Source organism: Ursus arctos, unplaced genomic scaffold (genome assembly GCF_023065955.2).
Source record: "Ursus arctos isolate Adak ecotype North America unplaced genomic scaffold, UrsArc2.0 scaffold_16, whole genome shotgun sequence".
Classification (NCBI taxonomy): Eukaryota; Metazoa; Chordata; class Mammalia; order Carnivora; family Ursidae; genus Ursus; species Ursus arctos.
Window position 1 is genome coordinate 22,358,071 of NW_026622830.1, and position 18,658 is coordinate 22,376,728.

Below are 18,658 nucleotides of genomic sequence, written 5' to 3' on the forward strand. Positions count from 1 at the left end.
GCTCATCCTAGGAAGTCAGAGAAGGCCAAAGGGGCTGAAGCACGGTGCGCGTGGGGCAGAGATATGTGGGAGAGGCAGCTGGCCACATCTGGAGTTCAGACGGTAGCCCATGAGCCAGAGGCTCTTGAAAGGTTTAAGGAGGAGTGGGAGTGCAGGACAGTGATCTGATTCCATCAGACATGATCCGATGGAAGGGACTTTAAACGTCTCCTTAGCAGTTATGAGAAAAAGGGCCTGAAGTGACAATGGAGGCAGGGGGACCAAGGAGAGGCACCTTGTAGAGATGCAGGCGAGAGACGGTGGCGGTTGGTGGCTGGGGCAGCAGAGAAAGACAGAAGCAGATGGGTTTGCATGTATCCCACAGGTAGAAACTAATGGACTTTCTGATGGATGAGATGTGGAGGCTGGACATACACACGTGTGTGTGTGTGGCCGTGTGTTCTGGCATGCGTACGTACTTGAATACTACACGTAAGCAGATAAATCGACATGGGTGGACAGGTATTCGTTGATCTGTGTAACCTGAATATATGCAGTTATCTCTCTATGTGTGTTCCCGTGTGTGTGTGTGTGTGGTGTCTGTGTGTAGGCACATACCTAAGGCATGAAGTCTATGTAGACAGCCCCAGCAGAAGAGTGCTCTCCCCTTACCCAGTAACCTAGCAACCCTCTCCATGTACCCTAAGTAGGAAAAAACCCAGGTTCAGCGGTCAGGGTCCTCTCCATTCTAGCCAATTCCAGTGAGAAGGAGGGTTCCCAAGGCAGGCTCACCTCCCCAGGCCGGATCTTGATATAAAAGTTACTCCTCTTATAGGAGATCTTGAGAATCTTGGGCCAGGCGAAGCGGTTGATTCTCAGCCGGTCCCGGTAGATGAGCAGGCCATTGGCACAGACCCCTAACATGATGTCGATGCCCTCGGAGTCCTGCGTGAGAAGACACCATCGAATGGCAGGCTCAGGGTCCACGTCTGCCATGCACCCCGAAACCCCTCCCAGAGCTCTGCTTCTGATGAGCCCTCAGGATCAGGGTCAGAGCCCGCATGCTGGGGAGGCCCCTGACCAATCTCACACAGTCATTCAGTCATTCACTCATTCATTTTTGTCAGTCATTCACCCAGTTTCTCGTCTGATCATTCTCTCAATCACTCAAATCATGATTCACCAACATTTAGTGGCACCATATGCTATGTACTAAGGGTACAGAAATAAGTTGAAGCCTACGTCTTGATGAACGGATAAAGAAGATGTGGTATATATACACACACTGGACTACTACTCAGCCATCAAAAAAATGAAACCTTGCCATTTGCAACAATGTGGATGAACTAGAAGGTGTTATGCTAAGTGAAATAAGTCAAACAGAGAAAGACAATTACCAAATGATCTCACTCATATGTGGTCTTTAAGAAACAAAACAGAGGATCATAAGGGGAAGGGAGGGAAAAATAAAACAAGATGAAATCAGAGAGGGGGACAAACCATAGAGACTCTTAATCATAGGAAATAAACTGAGGGTTGCTGGAGGGGAGAGGGGCGGGGGTGAGGGGATGGGGGAACTGGGTGATGGACATTAAGGAGGGCATGTGATGTAATGGGCACTGGGTATTATATAAAACTGATGAATCATTGAACTCTGCCTCTGAAACTAATAATACACTATATGTTAATTAATTGAATTTAAGTATTAGAAAACTTGGTTTACAAATCAAATAAATAAAATTACATCATGGTAAAAAATAAATAAATAAAGCCTGTGCTCGCAATCTAGTGGTGGTACAAACAGGTTCATAATGTAATATGAATATAGAAAAGTTATAAAGATCATGGGAAGATAAAGGGTTATGCAACTTTGAGGCATGAGAAATAAGAATATAAAAGGCTTATGGTTGGAGGGAACACAGGGTCTGGCGCACCAAGCCCTCTGAAGCACGAGGGACACACACACCCCCAGATGCTAGGGGGACCCTGGGGCCCAGCAGTACCTTGGCATGGTGCAGGTCTACTCCATACATGGAAAGCTTTTTGGCATTCTCTAAGAAGTGGATTTCTGCTTCCCCTGGAGTCATGCCCCTAAGGGAAAGAACATGATCACAGGCAGCCACGGAAAAGGCCCAGGCCGAAGCCCTGCTGGCTAAAGGTCCCATGATCAGAATCTGTGATTCCAGAAGGCAAACGTTCCGGAGTAGGCATATGGCTAGGCCTCTCGCAGTCCCTCCCCTCTGCTCGTAGCCCTTGCTTCCGTCCACCCACCCCCCTCCTGGTGCCAAAGTGCAGGTCCAGTCTTGTCTCCTCCAGGAAGTAGTCAAGGGATGAGCTGGGAGCCGGAATTTCTGTTTCATTCTGTCCCAGAGTTCAATGTGAGCCACAGATTCCACTCGTCCGTGGCTGCGAAGCCATTCAAGAAGCCATGGTTCATCATAATTACCCAGGGGCTCCGAAATGGTCACCCACGTGAGACGTTTCTCTCAGAGTTTTGCATCAGAAACCACTTACTCCCCGCCGCGGAGCAGGTGCACGTTCTCCTTTCCGACAGGAGTTCCGTAATTCATCAAGTTCCTTCTTTGCTTTGGCTGCCGGGGAACCGTCCATCTTCCATTTGGCCACAGCGAACGTTTAGTGAGCACTACCGGCTGATCGCTGCTCCAAACACGTCACGCGCAGGAACTCACGGAACCCTCATAACAACTCTGTGAGGTCGGTGTCCTCATTACTCCCGCTTCATAGAGAGACCAGCGCGGAGAGGCTGAATGACTCGCCTCAGGCTGCACGACTATTAAGTAGCAAAGTCGGGACTTGAATCCAGACAACGCGGCTCCAGAGCGTGTGCTCCTTCCCAACCTCTTCCCTTACATCTGTGTCCCATCCCCTGGGCCTCGGGGTCCTCCGCTCTGTCAGCCTCTGTGACCAGCCGTGGGAGATGCCCGGACACTAGGTGTCCGTGTGCTTTCAGTCAAAAGGGCTGTAAAAGCTAAAGGGACGGCCACTCGCCTTTCTCCACCCATAGACTGGCTTCTTTCTCTGAGTTATTAGGACTCTTGCAAATCCCTTCCACATCTTGCTACCTATGGCAGGGATGACAGACAGCAGGCAGGCCATCCCTCCCTATTCCTGAGCCCCGGCCGACACTGCTAACCGGCTGAATGGTTTCGGTGACCTGCTCAACACGGTACGACAGCAGTCGCTACTAACCAGTCGGAGTTGGTGTGCAAAGTCTCTGGGAGACACACCTGCCACTCGGGACCTAGCATTCCATCACACCCCAGCAGGCTCTCTCCCCGCTGTACACAATCCCTCCACATCTGGCCCTCGGCCTCCTCTCCAGACACAACCCTCCTCAGGCCTCCCACATATCCCCTCCCACATGCACAGCACTTTACAGCTCACGACGCACCTCACATCATTGATCACGCTGGGTTCCCATAACGACCTGGGACTCGGAGCCCAAAGCACTTCCCACTTGAAGGGATCCTAGAGACCATTTAGTACCAGGGGACCCGCCCCAGGGATGGTACCAACCTCACAGCGGCATTTGGGAATGGGGAGGGGGCATTTTGGTTGTTACGATGACTGAGAAGGTGTTACAGGCATTTAATGCAAATACCAACAGTTAAGACAGATAATCTAAATCCATACATATGCAAGTGAAAAATGGGGCTGGTAAGTTACATAGCCAGCCCTACGATGACCCATCAGGTTAGTCGTCTTCTAACTCTGAGAATAAGGTGCTTTCTGTTGCCCGATCATCTCTGCAACCCCTAAGATCACACAGCAACAATAAACACGTGGTGTCTCTGTACTATGTGCCGTGTAGCCCCCAACAGCGCTAAGGCGGGTCCTATTACTGCCCACACTGAACAGATGAGGAAATGAAACCATCCGGAACTGAAATGACCCACCCAGTCCCCTGGTTAGAAAGTAGCGGAGCCAAGAATGTGAACCCAGGCAGTCCGGCCTCAGAGGGCAAGCTTTTGAGTTTTACACCAAGACTGAGACAGCTAGTGACTACCGTTCCCGTTCGATAGAGACCCCGTGAGCTGAGATGACTGGCTCTCAGACGCACCTCCGGTCGGGGCAGAGCCTTACAGCCCAGCACCCGGGGCCATAGCCAGGGGCTGAGAAGCCAGGGGAGGGCCTCACCTGTACGTCTTGTGCAGCTCCATGATCCTCTCCTCCAGCTCCCGGGTCTGGTTGGGGGCGAAGCGGAGCTCGCTGACATAGTTGCCCACGTGCTCCTCGGCGTCATAATCACCCAGCTCAGCCTGCACGGCGTAGGAGCCCAGCAGGGCATGTGTGACGAAGGAGCAGGGCAGCCGGCCCGTGATGATGTCCGCCCGCAGTTGCAGGCACAGGTAGTATCTGGAGACGGGGGAGAGTGGCCATGGGCACAGGCCCCGCTCCCTCCCTAGATGCCCCCCGCACTGCTGCCCACCCATCCATCTGAACCAAACCATCAACACCCAGCTCAGTAGAACAGGAAAGTTCCTAGACTCCGGCAGTTCAGGCGTTGATAATTTGGATGTGTCCCAGAAGACGGTTTTGTCCCATTTCGCATGCCTTTCAGCATTTTGTTCATTTCTAACTTTGAGGGATTTTTCCTACTGTGGGAACATTTGAAATTTCTAACTCATTTTCAAGCTAAATAGGACTAGTTTGCTGGTTGGCTATTTTTTTTAATGTCATGTATTTTTAATCATACAATTAATTATATTCTTATTGTGGAACAAATGTAAACTTTAGAGGTGATTCTAAATTTCCTTTTGACGTCCGTTCTCAGCCCTAGTCCCCTCCTCCAGAGGTCACTCCTATTCTCTGGTGGTATTCTAGACCTTTTTCCTCCATGGACATACAGAAATGCATGTGTTTTGATTCATGGGTGTTTTTAACATGTACCTGGGGTCAAATGGTACATCTGACTCTCCAGCTTGCCTTTTCACACCCAGGTACGTGCCTACTGCCCTTCCCACATCAGCACAAATGACTTGACCTCATTCAGTTTAACTTCTGCACCGCATTTCACAGCGAGGACAAACCTGGTCACCAATGTGTTCTCAAAACGTTTTAATTCTGCCTCCAGCTCTAAGTGAATTGTCTAAAACAAACTGCTTTAAAAGAAACATCTCCAACCACAAGGATATGATTTTTTTTATAAGTTTATGCACACTTGGATGATTTTACAATTTTTAGATCCATTTTAAACTATTTTTTATTGCTTTTTCAGTTACTGCATTAAAAAAAGTTTCAGTTCATTCTCAGCCAATGATGACGCCTTGCCCATTTTGCCACGTTTCACCACTGTTTTCAACTGCCTATTTCTTTTCCTTTTAAGTTCCTTTTACTCAGAATAATTTCTACTGCTCCATGGCATGAAGCTCTGGTACAAAGTATCGCGGCCTCAGTGAGTGCTCAGGGCCAAGGCTTAGGCTCAGATCAGTAGTGGCTCAAACATCACAGGCACCAAGTGAGGGCTTAGGGGCATTTGTTCAAGTCTAAAAATACGAAAATCACTGCCAAACACCCCGACCAATATTTCATTTCAATCAATTTGTCATTCTGACCAGTTTATTTTGGGCCTGAATATTTTTTACTAAATCAGCTGCTACTACCACCCCATTCCCTGAGGTTATCCGTGCTGAGCAGAGCTAATTTCCCTCCTGTGTCCCTAGAAGCCCAAAGCCCAGGGTCTGGCACAAAGAGGAGAGATAACAGTGAGTAAGACCAGAGGGATGAGGATTAAGCCGGTCTACAGTTCTCAGCCCTCTTGGAAATGAAGTTGAGACCCTGTTGCTGAATCTTGGCTCCAAAATGACCCTAGGGGTTAGAGTAGGGCTAATGAGGCCAAGGCTTCAGGTCTGATCTATCCCAGGGACATCTGTATTATCCCCCAAGGCCAGAGTCGGCATCATGACCGTGGCCTGTTGCCTGGCAAACAGGCAGCCAACATTCAGGAGGGACCCAACAGGAGAGAGAGGCTGGCTTAGGAGCCCGTCCCCCGCTGTAGGAATAACTCCAAGCCCACATCTTATTGTTGGTGGCCTGTAGGACCCAGCACATGGATGACACAGCCCCCGGATATCACAAAGTGAGACTATCTCTTTGGAAGGGCCTTAGATAAAGAGAAGGGCCTCTCCTGTTCTGATTCCAGAGGCAGGATGAGCCCCACAGAAGTTCTCATTCTCGAGAATGCTTTGCACCTCCTTCCAATCTTCAAACCGTGTTATTTAGTGGCCCTGAGGTACAATGAGATTGTACATAATCCATGTTCATGCCAGCAGCCCAGGCTTGCCTCCATGGGGGGGACCCCATGTCTAATTTGACCCTTACATGCCTGACAGGTACACAGGGCAGCATGTGGGACCAAATTCCCACGTGCAAAGGCATATGCACTCTACTCCCTCCTTATCCCCGAAGTCGAAAACGGTGGTCCACTCAGAACGTCAGCCTTCGGCCTGTCCCATCCAGAGATGACCTCCACCATGTTTTTAAAAAGTTTGAATTAGTTGCCAACATTTAAAAACTGTGGCTTTTACTCTGAAATCTCTAGCTTCCGTTCAACAGCGGGCCCTGTTCGCACGGGGCAGAGGTGGCCGGAGCTGAGCAGCAATTGTGTCCGCTTGAATTTCAATTCCAATCAATTAAATGGGTCCCGATGTTGCCTGGGACGCCTGCCCCCTCCGAAGCGGAGGGTCAGCTGTCACTGACCGCTGTGTTGGAGCCACCTCCTCTTGCTCTGAGTCAGCTTCCTCTGTCGATGCCATCTGCCTGGCCTCGCTGGGCATCTGCGTTTGCCACTGCCATCGTGTACTGCCCCATGCCTACCAGGCCCAGGTGCCCTCATTCCTAGTCACATGGCCAGCACTCCCCCCCAACCCCGGCTCTCACCTTGTGATGTCTTCTGTCAACTGGGCAGGGTCAGGGGGGTAGAACTTGACTGTGAAGGCAAAATTCCAGGGGCTGCCTGAGAGGAGTAGATAAGGGAACAATCAGAGAGGCCCCGTGACCCCAGCGGGTGGCCCAGACGCACCATCCCACGGGCAATTCCTCAGGGGTTTCTCATATTGATAATTCCAGAACAATCTAGTCAGGAAGCCTGGAATATTATTCCCACTTGAAAGACGAGGAGACTGAGGCCCAGGTTGAAAGACTTGTGACACAGGCGCGGGAAGGAAGGTGGAAAGAAAGGAAACCAGTGGCGCCCGCCAGGCCTACTGGTCATCACGAACATCACTTCCGTCAGCCTTGCAATAACCCTGCGAGGAAGTCTGATGTTATCCCCATTTTGCAAATGAGGACACTGAGGCCCAGGCTGTAAAGTGACCAGCCTGCGATCATTCAGCTAGGAAGCAGCAATGCTGGGGTTCAGACCCCAACCTCCTGGCTCCGGAGCCCATGCTCCCTCCTCCACACCAGAGTCTATGCCATGGGACGTTCATGGGAAGAAAACAGGTCACATTAAATGGGTTCCCTGGGGCGCCTGGGTGACTCAGTCGGTTGAGTGTCAGGCTCTTGGTTTCAGCTCAGTTCATGATCTCGGGGCCCTGGGATCGAGCCCCACATCGGGCTTTGTGCTCAGTGGGCAGTCTGCTTGAGATTCTCTCTCTCCCTCCCCACTCCTCTAAAATAAACAAATAAATCTTAAAATAAATAAAATAAATAAATAAGCAAATGGGTTCCCTAACTTTGGACTTCTCAGAGCCCCCACTCTGCCGTTGTAAACTGCACCCTTCTAAAGCAGACATGCAAATATCTAGGGGTTTCCCAGACTTATTTGACCTGCTGTGTCCATTTCTCATGGGGCATCCTGCCAGATTACCGTTCCTAGGAATACCCTTTGTAAGACTGCCCTATGCGGGTCGGCTCCATCTCAGATGGCAGAATGACGTTATAAGCAAAACCTAAAAGGCAAATGCAATGAGTGGAAAGAAGCAAGGGGCATTTCACAGGGATAAATGTTAACCTCACCCCGAGATACAGACAATCAAGGGTACACACGTAGGTACAGAGAGAAATAAAGGCTGAGGTTTTAGCTGGAAACAAGCTCTGCAGGCCGAGAGGAGGGACGACCACACGAGAGAGGGGCGGCCTTGGGGAAAGGCTACAGTCTAGAACAATGGGCAGACCACCCCTGGGGCTCTGCAAAGTCCAGCCAGGGCAGGACCTGGGTCACGAAGGGCTGGAGGCCATGCGGTCACTACTGTCCTTGTGCCTGTGGTCATCACCACCTTCCCCGCACAGCTGTAACGTCTCCAGCACTTACTAAGCGCCGGTCACTTCACTTGCTAAGAACTTTACGTGCGCAAGGAGGAGTTTGAGCCTCATGATGTTCCTGAGGTAAACTTCTCCTTTTAGAGATGAAGATTCTGAGGGAGTAAGTCACCCTCCTGGGACCCCCGAGCTAGCCAGCGATGGAGAACGGGGATGTAATCTCTGGTCGTCTGATCCCAGAACCCGGGCTTCTGACCACAGCAGACTCCCTGGAAAAAGCAGCCTCAAGGAGAGCAACCCCTGGCTCAGGAATAGCAGTATAGCAGCAGTAATAACGACGACAGATAACACGTGCCGGGCGCTGCTATGGGCAGCCACCGTTCCAGCTGCTGTGCCAGAACAGCTCATTTACTCTGCACAACAACCCTGAAGGGAAGCAGTCTCGGAGTCAGGGTTCGAATCCAGGACGTCTGGCTCCCGCGTCTGTCTTTCAACCAGCACACCAGACCACCTCAGGAAAGCACCTACTATGTGCCAGGGGCTGTCCACACACAACTGGCACGCCCACCTTGTGAGGCATGAACCACTAACCCACTTGCCAAGGAGAAGCAGGAGCCCAGGGAGGTGCCCCCAGTGCCCTCGGTGACGGGCTCCGAGATTTGGGAGGAACGATATCCAGCTCTGAAGCCCAGGACTCAGGGTGGTATCTCCTTCAGGAGGCTGAGGGGCTGTCGCAAAGAAAGGAGCAGACAATGGTGGGGTGCCTGGCTGGCTTAGTCAGCGACACGTGCAACTCTGGATCTCGGGGCTGTGGGTTTGAGCCCCAGGCTGAGTGTAGAGATTACTTAAAAATAAAATCTTTAAAAAAAATTGTTCCGTGGGGGCCCCAGAAGGCAGAATAAAGATGAATGGGTAGAAGTCCCAGGGGGAGGGACGGAGACTGCGGCTCTACTGAAGGGGGCAGGACTGCTCCTCCGTGACTGGAGGGGGCCACAAGCAGCAACCATGCACCACGCCTGGGCTGTGCTGGCCGGGGCTGCAGAGACGGGGGACCGACTGCCTGCTCTGGGGAAAGATGCTGAGTTCCAAGGATTCTGCCGTCTGCTTCTTCCCAAGCTCCCAGTCCTCCGCGAACTGCACACTCGGCTGCCTGTATGTGTTCCAGTGCTTTCAGGCAGGAGAGGCAGGCCTCCCAACTGGGCTGGGACTCCTAGGGACAGCCCGAAGCCCAGGCCTAGGACCCTGTCAGCCCCAGAGGAGCAGGCTCTGTCTGTGTGCCTGCCTCTTTGTCTTCAACTGACAGGAGCCTACAGGAAGAATCCCTCCAGCCCCTCCTGGAGAGTCAGCTGGCATCCCTGGGCCCAGCTGCCTGCTGTCATGGCAACAGGCTCTGCTTCCAGCCCCAGGGACCAGGGAGCCCAAGCACAGCCAAGGGGGAGGGGCTCCCAGTGGAGGCATCTCGGCTTCTAGGCTCCAGGTCTCCACCCACTATATGCCCCCTGGCTGAGGCCACCTACCTCCCCCCTTCTGCCATTAGAAGGCCGCTCCGCCCCTCACAATATGCCTTTCCTCTCTGGGCCAGAAAGGACAGGTTGTCTCTTCACCCCAGGCCTTGAAAAGAGAGCAGGATGGTGTTGGGAGGCCAGGCCTAAAGATCTGGCCTGGTCAATAGTTCACTCTGTGACTTGAGGCAAGCAGCTGCCTCTCTCTGGGCCTGCAGTCGCCCCATCATCAAACAGAAGACGGCCCCAACCCGGACAGGCCTTGCTCTTCCCTAACGTGTGCACTCCTGTCCATCTGCAGCGCTATACGGATGAGGATTCTGAGCCGAGTCAAGGGTCACCGATCACAGAAGTCTACACCCACCCCGGACAGGAGGAAGGCTGTTTGCAGGCCATCAATTTGTCCCCTTGTCCTAGATGATTCTACAGGTTCCTTCCAGAGCTGCCATCCTGGATGCATCTACGATTCCTCTGCTAACCTGCTCTGTGACTCTAGACAGTCATTTCTCTTGTCCCTGCTTCACTTATAAGACAGCGCCCTGCCCTCCCCCAAGATCTGCTGTGCTGAGCAAATGAACTCATGGGTCTGCATGCACTTCTCCAAGGAACAGGGAACAGCACAACTGGGGCCCGCGCAGCCTGGAACCCCCACCCTCTGTCCCACAACATTCGCCACCACAACAGGCCACTCACTCCGGATCTGCTTCTTGATTTCCTTGGAGGGGTCCAGCCAGTTCTGAAAGAGAAGACAGGGTTCTGTAAAGGGAAGATGGAGGATAGGGCCAGATAGCGCTACGAGCCAGAGACATCCCGAAATAGCCTGTCAATGGCCCCTGGTGGGGAAAACCCTTCTCAGGCCGAGCTGTCTGGGCCCTTTGGAGCTGGGAGGTGAGGGAACGAGGCCTGGATTCACCACAGGGCTTGGGTCCCTGGGCCCAGGGCTGGCACTGCCCGGAGGCAGTGGGGTGGGCAGCTGCAGTGGGACCGGTGGGAAGGAGGAAACCAGACAGGGGCCTTCCAAGGGTGGAACAGAGGCACTGGAGTAAGTATGTCAGTTCCCCCAGGAAGCCAGGCCATGGCTCTCCAGACGCCCATGCGGGGGGTGACTGGCAGGTCCCCAAGAAAGGGCTAGGTGGGAGGGGTAGAGACAGAGCACTGAGACAGACAGAGCTGGCTGAACCTTGGCTATGTGCAAACAGAAGGTGCCTAATGAGGATCTGAGGACCGATGGAAGGTGTGGGATGCAGTCAGGACTAGGGGGGCCTAAGACAAGAGGTCTCCCCGAAGCAGGCCTCCCCTGCCAACCCTGCCCCCCCAGCACAGGTACCTTCTGGCTGTCGGCGTCACAGAAGGTCAGGCCGAAGTAGTCCTTCTCCAGGAGGTTGAGGTGCTCACAGACCAGGTCGAACAGCACCTGGCCCCGGCCGTGTTTCTAAAGAGGAAAGCAGAGCTGCTGTGGGGCTGGGACACACCTTGCGGCGGGGGGTGGGGGGGGGTGGGGGGGGTGTGTCCACGAGTATCACTTGAAAGCCCCAAGAGTCTCCCAGTGTCTTCAGAGGATCTCAGCCCTCCTGCCACCCACCTCGCCCTGCCCTCCAAGCCCTACCAGATCCTGGGTGACACTGATGTCCAGCTTACCAACTGCCTTCTACCAAGCCCTGCTGGGGTCCTCCTAGACCTTAGACCTGCTCTGGGGACTGAGGGGGGGGGTGACTGATTCCCCTTCCTTCACAGAGATTAAAAGGAAGAAGTTAACTCTGACCCAAGGAGCAGAAAACCAAAAGTCTGAGTTTGGGTGTAAGAGAAAGAGAAAAGCCACCCGAAATATGAGGGACGTAGGCAGGGGACGAGGAGAGGGCTCAGGACTCAGGGTCACAGTGTGACTCTCCTTCCTGGCCCTCTCCTTACATGGAGTCTGAGTGAAATCCAGGGCAGCCCAGCCCCGAGGGCCACCTCCTACCTGGGCAGCAAGCAGGGTTTTTATAGGGGCTCCCGGGGCCTAAATCAGCCTCAGCTGGAAGCAACACTATTAGCACCACCTTCCCCCCCCCCCCCCCCCCCGCCGCCAGACAGCCAGGCTCGGTACCTCTCTGAACCACCACCATCTGGGCCTGAGGATTCGGAAGGACAAAGCCCAGAACCTGGCTGGGTGCTCCAAACCCACAGGTGTGAAGACGAGCACGAATAAAGGGACCACAGGCTGCGGGAACGTGAAGCAGTCACTGTCCAAAGAGGGAGGGGACTCCAGAGAGAGGGTGAGGTCCCTGCAAGGTCTGGCTCGGTCGCCAGGGACTGGGAGCAGGCCTGACTGTGGGGAGCAGCTTTGGGAAGCCAAGGGATTCCTGAGGCTGGAAGAGTCCTTCAGAGAGAATGGACCTGACCTCAGCCAAACCCTCTATGCTCTCCTGGGGCAAGCTGCAACAGCATCTTGGGGCCGGTGTGGGTAGGAGAGAACAGGCGGAGGATATCCCTTTCTTTTGCCTAGGAGTAGACAAGATGTTCCCCTGGAAATCCTTCTATAGAACAAATAAACATTAAAAAAAATACCCTGCAGAGAAGAGGGACCCCACCCTGCCAGGGCCCAGAAATAAGTCATATCCCTTAAGACCAGGGGGCACCAGGGAGAAAGGGAGGTGGTTCCTATAACTCTCAGGGAAGGCCGCCCTCTGAACCCTTCCATACACATGGACAGGGCCAGATACGGTGCCCAGACCAGGGTGGACCCTCTAAGGGGATGAGTGAGAGATCAGAATTAGCATGGGAGTCCTAGCCTACATAGGAAAGGGAGACAGCAAATGTGGGGCCGGGAGGGCTGACCCTAGACAGGAGGTGTCTGCCCCTGCCACCCACGGTGGGACAGGATCATGCCACAGGATTTCTACGTGGCCTGGGTGAGGGAGTCCTTCCAATGGAAGAGAGTCCACCTCTCTATACCTGGAGGACACCCATAACTTGGAACCCTCAAGTGACCAGTTTGTCCACTGCCCTGGACAGGGGCATTCACAAGGGAAGACCCCTCTCTCTGCCCAATAAAAACATAAAAGCAATTCTAGTTGAAACACCAGTGTCTGCCAGGTGAGACTGAAGAGCCCGGTCAGTAAGGCCTACCGGGCTAGAGATCAGCCCTTGGATGATGACTCCTTGCCAAGGTACGGCCCCCCCTGAGAAGCCTTCTCCTGGCGCCAACCCTGTGCCTCGTCTAATTCCATTTGCAATCGTAACAGCCCTCTCCGGGCCTCAGTGCCACCATCTGTACACACGAGGGCCGGCCAGGTCATCTCCCCAGGATGCCGCGGTCAGTCCAGAACTCCATGAAGAATGGACGCTCTCTGGCTTAGCCCAGGCTGAGCGCACACAGAAGCCTGCCATGGCTCTGGGGCCAGCCGGCTGGGGCCCGGGCCTGCGGTGGGGGGTGCTCCCTACCTCCACCTCGCACTCGTACTCAGAGGCATCAAGCAGAGTGACTCGGCAGATGGCACTCTTGTACTTCTTGGCAATCTTCTGGGGCGATTTCTGGGCTCTGCTGGGCGTGGTCCTCTCTGACAGGCCATCAGCCTCCCCATAGCCCTTCTCCTCCATGTCTAGGCTCTGTAGGTTCCACAGGGGGGGAAGTCTGGTCAGTGAGCTTGAGATCACAGCCTTTCATTCAAATGAAGACACGGTAAGGATGCAGCAGCTGGGGCTAAGATGGTCTCCAAAATGAGAGCCACCACCCTCCACGACCCCCAGGGTGACCAGGTCTACGGCTGGTATATACAGAAGGAGAACCAGAGCCACTGGGTGTAAGACGGTGGGCTCACGGAAGGGGCCACTTCTTCAGGGGGGCAGCCTCAGCAGGCGGGAAGCAGCCCACAGAACCAGAAGGGCCCTAGCCCCCTAAAGTAGCGTGTGAGTTATCAGCATCCGTCTGGCCTCCCCCTCATCGGTCGGTCACTGGTCTAGCATGAGGCTGAGAGCTCGTGGACTGATCTAATGGAGGGAAGGGAGGTCAGAGCCCTACCAGCTGGTCCTAACTGCCATCAATGCCCTCAACGACCTTGGCCAAGCCCCTGCCCTCTCGGCCTGTCGTGAACGAAGGGAGGTGTGAATTGGACGGCTAGATGACTGAGCAAGTCCCTTGTCCCTTTAGGGTGATGCATTTTGCTCTGGGGTCATACTGGGCTTGCCAGGCTAGAATGGACAGGTACACGAGGTAGGAAAATAAGGTTAAAAGAACCAGGTTTTGGGAATCAGATCTCGATTTTATTTCCATCTGTCACTGTACAGCAACATGACTTTGGGTAGCTTACTTCATCCACTGAGCTGCTGTTTCCCCAAGTGTAAAATGGGGAAATTAATATCACTCTCTTAGGGGCGCCTGGCTGGCTCAGTCAGCAGAGCATGTGACACTTGATCTCAGGGTTGTGAGTTCAAGTCCCATGTTGGGGATAGTGCTAAGTTAGTTAAAAATATATATAGTTGATGGGGCGCCTGGGTGGTGCAGTCGTTAAGCGTCTGCCTTGGGCTCAGGGCGTGATCCCAGCGTTCTGGGATCGAGCCCCACATCAGGCTCCTCCGCTAGGAGCCTGCTTCTTCCTCTCCCACTCCCCCTGCTTGTGTTGCCTCTCTCACTGGCTGTCTCTCTGTCTGTCAAATAAATAAATAAAAATCTTAAAAAAAAAAAAAATATATATATATATGTATATTTGGTTTGGGAGAATTAAATACAAAAATGAACACAATGTCCCCAGCACAGAGCTCGGCATGTAATGGGTCAGTAATAAGTCTCAGTTTCCGGCTTCCCTCCCCACGAAGAACTAGCCCTGGACGCGGCTGGGCAGGGAGAGGGACGCCCGTGCTCTCAGGCACACACCTGGTCAGCGGGCTGGGTGTCCGGCTGGGGCAGGTGCTTCTCATTGGAGTTGGCCTCCGGGTGGCCGCCGTGGCCTGCTGGGGTCACAGGGGTGGTCGCAGCAGCCGCTGCCTCGGGCTGCTGTGGGGCCTCCTCCTGAGCCTTCTTCACCTCAGAATCGGGGCCTGTCTCTGTTGTCATGGTGACCAGCACTCCTGCATTAGCATGAAGGAGAGCACGTGACAGGGGAAAGGGGCAGCGATGGTGTGACACGACAGAGCAAGAGCGAAGGGGACAGGAACCACACGCAGAGAGAGGCAGATGGATACAAATGGACAAAGAGCCGCGGAGAGAGAGAGGAAGGAGGGAGGGAGGGAGGGAGGGAGGGAGGGAGGGAGGGAGGGAGGGAGAGACAGAGGAAGTAGGGGTGGGGAGAGAGCAGAAGTCAGGGGTTACTGGAGGTCACAGGACCCCCCCCCCCCCCACTCTTGGGACCATAGAGCTCTTCAGGGACTCCTCCCATCTCACAGCCCAGCTCTGGAATGGGGCCCCTCCTGGGGACAATGAGAGGCTCTCCCAGGGAGCCCCACTCTGCCAGGAGCACAAAGGACAATCAGTGACGGCTCTGGGCAGGCCCTCAGCCAGGCTGTGTCTCCAACCCCAGCTCCCGGGCCACAGTAGCCACTCAATAAACGCTGGATAGACTGGACTCAACCAAAAGAGCCCTGCGCTCCGGGCCCTTCGGCACCGACTCTGAGCAAAGCTCTTCATGCCCCAAGCCCGCACCGCTATCTTCACAGGCATGTTGACAGAATGGATCCACAGGGAGAAGACAGGAAGGCACTATTAAAAACACACGGAGCCCTGGTGATATAAGTCAGGAGACCTGGACGCAGGCCCCGGGTCTGCCGCACACAGGGCAGTCGCTTCACCGCACTAGGACTGCCCCAAAAAGCAAGGGACTTAGAGAAATGATCTCTGGGACAGGCTACTCTTATCCTTTTCCCCTTGGAGCAGGAAATGAGATTTCAGAGACTCAGGGACCTATTGCCCAGCCATTCTGTTGGCATAAGTGTACTGCAAGGAGACGAAAGGAGAAGGGCATGGCCCACTGCTGTATTAGAAAAACGAAACAATAACCTCAGTGATACCTCTTTGTGTTTAGACCCATATAGTGAAAGATCTGAACGGATCCTGACCAAACTGTTAAGACAGGTCTGTAATTAAGAAATGGATAGAGGAAAAAGAGGGGGTTCCATGGGGTCGGTGAAGAGAAGGAGCTTCATTTTTTACTTTATACGCTTCGGAATTACTTCTATAATTTTAAATACACATAACTCACAAATTGTTGTTTTTTTTTTCTTTAAAGGGGGCAAAAGCACCTATTCCTGACCCCATTCAAGGTGGATCCTCAAAAAAAAAAAAAGACCCAAAATAAAAAAGTTTGGAGCTAAAACCAAGGAATAGGGAAATGGGCAAGAACCCTCACCCCTGAGCCTAGAGCCTCCCTCTAAATCCATTATATTAAACGAGAAAGATCCAGACTAGACCTGGCAGGTCCCTTCCCAACCCCATTCAACACAGGAGGCCTCCAATGAGCAAACAGACAGACGGACATTGGCTCCACCTTGCGCTACGCACACGCTCCAAGCCCTTACCCCACACTCCTCTTGTCTCCTTCAGCTTCTCTCCCAGCATTCCAGAGGGCACCAGCCTAGGCCCAAGCAAAGGGCACTGGCCAGAAAGCCAGGGGCCCCAAGTGCCCCGCTAGGCCACACAAGAGCTCCAGGGCCCTCAGCACTCGCACTTTGTAAGCCAGAGCTCGTAGCACAAATGAAAGGGTTTGTTGTCACTGATGCTGCTATTAAGAAGTGAGATGAGGAGGAAGGGAAGGCCTTGGTCACACGGCCTCATCCCCGCCCAGAAATGCTTTCCACTCATGTCATTACCTTGGACTTTATGGTTCAACTTAAAGCTGTAGTTAAATAAAGGCTCTCTGTCATTTATGTGACACCAGATGTCAACTCAGTGCCAGGACACAAACCACTAGAAGCAGCTCCAGGGGAGCTCAGGGCCTCCTAGGGTCCGAGGGAGACCTGTCTACCTGGGTCTGCATCTCTTCGAGGCCTGCACCCGAGGACATCAGCCATTATACCAGATAAGGTCTATAAGAGGAACCCTTGAAATAAATGCCCACCGATTTTTGCTTAAAAAAAATTAAAAAGGATCCCCAGACTAATCTGTAGGTGTTTTGCTGTAAGAAGCAGTTTCCACATGACCGTCATGGGCCCAGGCCAGAGGCTCTGGCGCACGTGCCCCTCGTGCCCTCCCCTCCACGTCAGTCTGGTGTCAGCCGCCACTCTCCAAACCTTCCCCAGACCCGTGTCAAACAGCCGGGACAGCAACCTTACATGCGGGCAGGGAATGCCCGGTGCCAGCAGCACCACACATGAGAGGAGCTGGAAGTCTTTTGAGATAATTCAATGTCTTCTTTTCTAGGTGAGACTCAGAGAGCCAAAGAGACTTGAGTGACAGCCATTTCCTCAGACAGATCTTTCCTGGTCCCTCCCGCCCACTCTCTTCCCCACTCAGCCTCCTGACTCCCCAGATCCCAGCGCTGGAGCCCTGACGTTTCCCACCACAGTTCGCTGCCTCAGGCAAACTCGAACAGAACCAACTGGAAGGAGAAAGCACTCAGGCCCAGGCTGGAAGCCAAAGAGGTGGCCCGAGCCACCAACGAACCCCACGGCCAGGGCCTGGTGACAGAAATGATGGCTCGTCCTTTCTAGAGTGTTAAAAAAGATGACGTAAAAGAAGTGCCTGAATGAAAAGCTCCATACACAACAGCTTGTACAGACTGACCTTACTCTGATTAATACATACACACGGATACAGAATACTCAACGAAGTATTAACTGTCGTCGTTTCTAGATGGCAGGAGTACAGGTAATTTTTTCTTCTGTTTAACTGTAGTTCTCAATTTTTCTACTATACTTGGAGATTTCTTGATTAAAAAAAATGAGAGGTTAAAAAATAAAATCTTCCAATGCACAGGGCTCAGTATGACAGGATGAGGAGATAAAGTCTGATTAAGCTTAAAATGTTTATGAATTTATTTTTTTAATGATTTATTTATTCATTGAGAGAGACAGAGAGAGAGCGCGCATGCTAGAGCGAGCACAGTGGGGAGGGCAGAGGCAGAGGGAGAGGGAGAATGTCTAGCAGACTTCCCGTTGAGCACAGAGCCTAACACGGGGCTCGATCTTATGACCCCAAGATCAAGACCTGAGCTAAAATCAAAAGTCGCATGTTTACCTGATTGAGACACCCAGGCATCCCCAAAAATTTTTATGAATTTAAAAGAAAAATAACATTATTATTTTTCTTTTAAAACATTATGGGTTTTTTTAAACCTATGATGAGATCCTTCTTGATTTCACAAATCCAGGGATAACAGTATGGTTCTCTCTCTAGGCCGCAGAAAGCAAGCCAAGAACCCACCCTCAGGTTCTGCCATAGCCAGTCACGTGGGCAGAGTTGTGCCCAGGCCCAGGCCAGCAGAGACTGAGGGAGCCCGCTGGGCAGCCCAGCCAGCTGGGTGCTGCAGGGCCCCAGGGGAAGCACGTGCTGGTGCCTTGGAGCTCACTGCAACAGGGTAGGGTGATATACCGCCCAGAAAATGGCTAAACACCCAGGCAGGATGTGATTTAGATTTGTCATTGGATGTTTTAGCCTCTAGAAGATTCCGGGGAGTTGGCGATCAAGAGGGTGACCTAGAGTACCCAAATAAGGGCTTATGGGGTAGGGAGTGTGGGGTGGGGGGTGAGGTCGAGTTAAATTCTGCAAAAAGGGAGAGCTCGGGTATGGCAGAGAGGGCATCTGGGCTGAGTCACCGTGTGGGCAAACGTGCAGAGGACAGACAGGAGGCCTTGACGTCCTGACACCTCAGAACAAGAAGCCTATAAAGGTGAGCTCCAAACAGCCTGGCAGGTGGAACAGGTTGGAGACGGGGAGAAGTGAGTGAACTGGGGGAGGAGTAGGCTGCCTTGTAAGAATCACAGTGTTACTCTGCTAGAAAGGGCAAGACTCCCATCACGGAGTGCTGCTGGGAGCCAGGCCCACG

At 53.0% G+C, this 18,658-nt stretch overlaps 1 protein-coding gene across 21 annotated transcripts in view; it reads right to left on the bottom strand.

The window, feature by feature from the left end:
• EPB41L1 (erythrocyte membrane protein band 4.1 like 1) overlaps nt 1-18,658 on the bottom strand; it is a 122,766-nt gene that overhangs the window by 39,718 nt on the left and 64,390 nt on the right. For all 21 annotated transcript variants that reach the window (XM_048222125.2, XM_048222123.2, XM_048222124.2 and 18 more), the window contains 8 exons: nt 14,557-14,750; nt 13,128-13,292; nt 11,032-11,136; nt 10,398-10,440; nt 6,880-6,955; nt 4,138-4,356; nt 1,983-2,070; nt 772-924 (listed from right to left, as the gene is read on the bottom strand). In XM_048222125.2, the coding sequence (XP_048078082.1) occupies nt 772-924; nt 1,983-2,070; nt 4,138-4,356; nt 6,880-6,955; nt 10,398-10,440; nt 11,032-11,136; nt 13,128-13,292; nt 14,557-14,736 (1,029 nt within the window). In that variant the 5' untranslated portion in view covers nt 14,737-14,750. The remainder of the gene's footprint in view (nt 1-771; nt 925-1,982; nt 2,071-4,137; nt 4,357-6,879; nt 6,956-10,397; nt 10,441-11,031; nt 11,137-13,127; nt 13,293-14,556; nt 14,751-18,658) is intronic.